Source organism: Prosopis cineraria, unplaced genomic scaffold, assembly GCF_029017545.1.
Source record: "Prosopis cineraria cultivar Desert tree isolate PC_DT_omini unplaced genomic scaffold, ASM2901754v1 PC2, whole genome shotgun sequence".
Taxonomy (NCBI): Eukaryota; Viridiplantae; Streptophyta; class Magnoliopsida; order Fabales; family Fabaceae; genus Prosopis; species Prosopis cineraria.
The window spans coordinates 37,771,354-37,775,305 of NW_026555333.1; the positions used below are offsets into that span (position 1 = coordinate 37,771,354).

At 33.9% G+C, this 3,952-nt stretch overlaps 1 protein-coding gene across 1 annotated transcript; it reads left to right on the forward strand.

Annotated features, from left to right (window-relative positions):
* The first annotated feature begins 315 nt into the window (after positions 1-315).
* LOC129301617 (AP-1 complex subunit sigma-1) lies at positions 316-3,735 on the forward strand. The gene is made up of 8 exons (XM_054940172.1): positions 316-408; positions 564-682; positions 2,141-2,227; positions 2,456-2,547; positions 2,663-2,771; positions 2,921-2,956; positions 3,181-3,267; positions 3,364-3,735. Exons 2-8 carry the CDS (start codon positions 680-682, stop codon positions 3,433-3,435), a joined length of 486 nt encoding a protein of 161 aa, XP_054796147.1. The 5' UTR covers positions 316-408; positions 564-679; the 3' UTR covers positions 3,436-3,735.
* Positions 3,736-3,952: the final 217 nt, after the last annotated feature.

Genomic DNA, 3,952 nt, shown 5'->3' on the forward strand with positions numbered 1-3,952 from the left:
TGAAAGGATCCAAAGATCATTTTTCTATAATTTTTAAATTTTTTATATTTTTTTAATCAACTGAGTGTCAAAATTAATAGAAGGAGATAAATTGTTATAATTTTAAATTTTTAAAAATAAAAACATATCAATGATACGTTTTAAATCTCAAATACTATAAATTTATAGTTTAATAGCAAAATTGTCATTTTAATCAAAATGAAAAATAAAAATACAAATCCAACTAGAACAATTTATTTTTTGGTAAACAAATTAAAATAATTTAGAAAATCATAAAATACAAAAATTGAAAGGGTATTGTAATAATATCAACCATGCATATTTCTAAGATTTCTGCTTCCCCCTAAGAGTGATATAGCTCCGCCTTTGAATCCATCTCCTTGTCTCTGCGTTTTCATCTGCTGTTAGGTGAGATCTTGTTAATGCTCGTTCTGTTTCTAAATTACTTTTATGCGTTGTCTCTACTATATATATGAATCCATATATGTTTTGGTCATCATTTAATTATCTGATTTGGTCTCTATTCACAGCAATTATTAAATTTTTAGAAATAATTTATGCAGATTGACATACAAGACTTGCCATTGAAGAACTGGGTGCCTTTTGCTTACCTCCTATACCTTGAATTCGGGCTAGCGATTCATTAGGTCTCGCGTCCTAAATCTGTCCACGAAGGCAAATGGTAAGTTTCTCCCAATCTTGAAATCATTATATTATTACCGATAGAAACTGGATCTCGCCCATAATTATGCTCTGATTTGATTAATCAGATTTCAGTGTAGAATTGTTGTTTAGTATTGATTATTACGTTCATGTTATTTCCAATTTCACTTCTGCCTGCTGGTCTTCTCTTCTTCTGGTGATGAGTAGAAACCCTTTGACTAACTTTAGAATTTTTAGTTTTATGCCACACGGAAGTCATTTCTTCTGGTTCTGATTTACCATCCGAATGAATCGATGTTCTTTTTGTCGCTCATACATTTTCACGATAAATGCATTTTCCTTCCAAATACATGTGCTGTATGAGTTGCAATCGCGATCCGCTAACTGGGATCCCGCTAATTTCGAGATCTGAGTGCCCTGGTGAATTGGTACATTGACCCTTTCGATTTATTCAATGATTTTCAACTTCCGTGTGTTCAGATTTTTTAGAGAGAGGATTTGTATATCTAAAGGAGCAGAAAAATGGTGAAGAATCTGTTATCCCCTGATGCTAAGCGTCTTTTTGTTATTTCTGGCTAGTAGATTGGGCGATATTCCGTTAGATCAATGATTTTAGCTAGTACATCTCTTTTATTGCCTTTTAATAGTAGCTAGAGAAAATTGTAAAAGCTATATATGCATGGTGAAGCATTGAACCCTGTATCGCACAACTTTTTGTTCTCCCTCCGCCTTTCTATAGTGCTTTTTCATTACAAAGTAGTATTGTGAACAAATTAGAAAATCCATACAACCTTAGCGTTCTCAAAATTTTTCCTCCAGCTTGACCTAAAGTTTACCCTGAACTACATTAACGTGGCTCAAATTTTCTCAAGGGCTTCACGGTTGGCCCCCTTTACTAGTTGATATGTATTACTTCCCTTCCTTTATTAGGGATCTTGGCTGATTATTAAATGCAGGTTTTGTCAAAAGAAAAGAGAAAAAATTAAATAGAAGCAAAACCTTAATATGTTTATATTTGGAACCTCTCAATTTTTTAAAAATTGACTTTTCAGTTTCAGAAAGAAATAGCTGCAATATGCCTGTGTACTCAGTTGAGTGGTAGACTCCACTTAAATAAGGACTCCCAATGTGTTTGAATATTGCATACGCTATGTCTTTCTCTCTGCAGAATTGATACCATTTCTGAAGATGGCATCCACTATTTGTTCTCATCGTACTAAAATGCACATGACTTTATGATAACAGGATAGGATGTCTTTCCCCATAACCAGGACAATCTGATGCTTGAGCTCAGAACACTTCAGCCTTTAAGTCGCCTCCTTGAATGTTATGATTATTAACTTGTAATATTTAATGTGGAGGTGACAGAATGGGGCAGTGTTATTATTTTATTTCTGCAACTCTGCATCATGTTATTTAACTAATGTTATTGATTTGTTTCCATTCTCATCATACTTTTTTGCTTGGGTACTTTTAGATTCACTTTGTGCTGCTTATTAGCCGTCAAGGGAAAGTGAGACTTACAAAATGGTATTCACCATACACACAAAAAGAAAGAACAAAGGTAATTCTAGTGATCATGTTTTCTATTTCTCATTTTCCAAAGATTATTAGCCACCTCAGTTCTTCATACAACTTTACATTAATTGACTACAACTGGGCACACCTCTATCTGATTTTAGCTTTAATTTATCTGACATAATTAATGATGTTACTTTTGTATTACATCTTGTTGAATTCATTTTATTTCATCTTGATCCATCTCTATCTATGAAATATCTGTTTTCAAAAGGTTATCCGTGAGCTCAGTGGAGTGATTCTTTCTCGTGCTCCCAAGCTCTGTAATTTTGTAGATTGGAGAGGATATAAAGTTGTTTATAAAAGGTATTTTACCAACCAACCATGGCCTTTTCATCCTATACCACTACTCCTTTGAAGAGCACGGTTCTTGTTGTCTTGATAATGATTAATTGATTATTGTAATGGATGTCCTGTGCAGATATGCTAGCCTCTACTTTTGCATGTGTATTGACCAAGATGATAATGAATTGGAAGTGCTTGAAATAATTCATCATTTTGTTGAGATCCTTGATCGGTATTTTGGCAGTGTGAGTTCTTTAAAGCTTTCAATGCCTAAGGGCACTGATTATATTACTTAGACATATTTCCCATTTTTTCATGGAAAGGATCTTAGAATTTCATGTCTTCTTTAATTTAATATTATAAATATAAATTATTTTTACCACACCATTTGCAGGTATGCGAGTTGGACTTAATATTCAATTTCCACAAGGTTTGTGCACTTATCTCCTGTTAGTCTGTTAACAGTTATTGATGATTCATTCAAGAAGAATCAACTTCAAATGTCAGATTTTTTAGGTTACATTGATGTCTTTGTCCCTTAAATTAGAGATACATGCTAACTTGGTTTTCTAATTTCTACTGGTATCATATGTATTCTAATACATTGTTTTTGTCTGCCAAGATTTGTTCATTGATTTGTTTATATCATTAAAGGCCTACTATATACTGGACGAACTTCTAATTGCTGGTGAGCTTCAAGAGTCCAGCAAGAAAACAGTTGCACGGTTGATAGCTGCGCAGGTATGAAATAACTAGAAGTCTCTGTCAATTTTATTTGGAAGGTATTTTCTTTCTGTAAACCTGGAAGAGCATAGCATTTAATGTTTTGGGTTTCAGGATGCATTGGTGGAGACTGCAAAGGAGGAAGCCAGTTCATTGAGTAACATAATTGCACAGGCCACCAAATGAGTGAAGTCAATGACATTATTTCTTGCCAAAATGATAGGCTATAATGTGCTGATTCTGCTGTTTTGGGTTGAATTTTAAATTTCTTATGGTTGGCCTTGAATCTCTGTTATGTATATGCTGCTGAGATGTCTATTGCTGGTGATCCAAGCTTCTTAAACACTTGGAGTTAGAGTATTTTGCTTTCAAAATGAAATTTACTAGTGTGCGTATCTTTTTGGTTTACTAGCGGCTGAAGCTTCTGTTTTCTCCCTGCATAAGATCAGAAATGAAATCTGGAACATACTCCAATTCTGTGTTGTAGATGCACCTCGAAATTATTGTTAATGTTTTTTCTCGCAATGCATTGTTTTTTAACCCTCTTGAAGGACGGATACGAACTTTGAGTGTGGTTTTTGGATAGAGAGAGTCACCCTCTGAAAGGACTGGCAAATCTGCTCTCCATCTGTGTCAGTGTTCTGTATTTATTCATATTTTCACTCACTGTCATTTGTGTTTATTGTAGTTGAAGTGTCTCAGT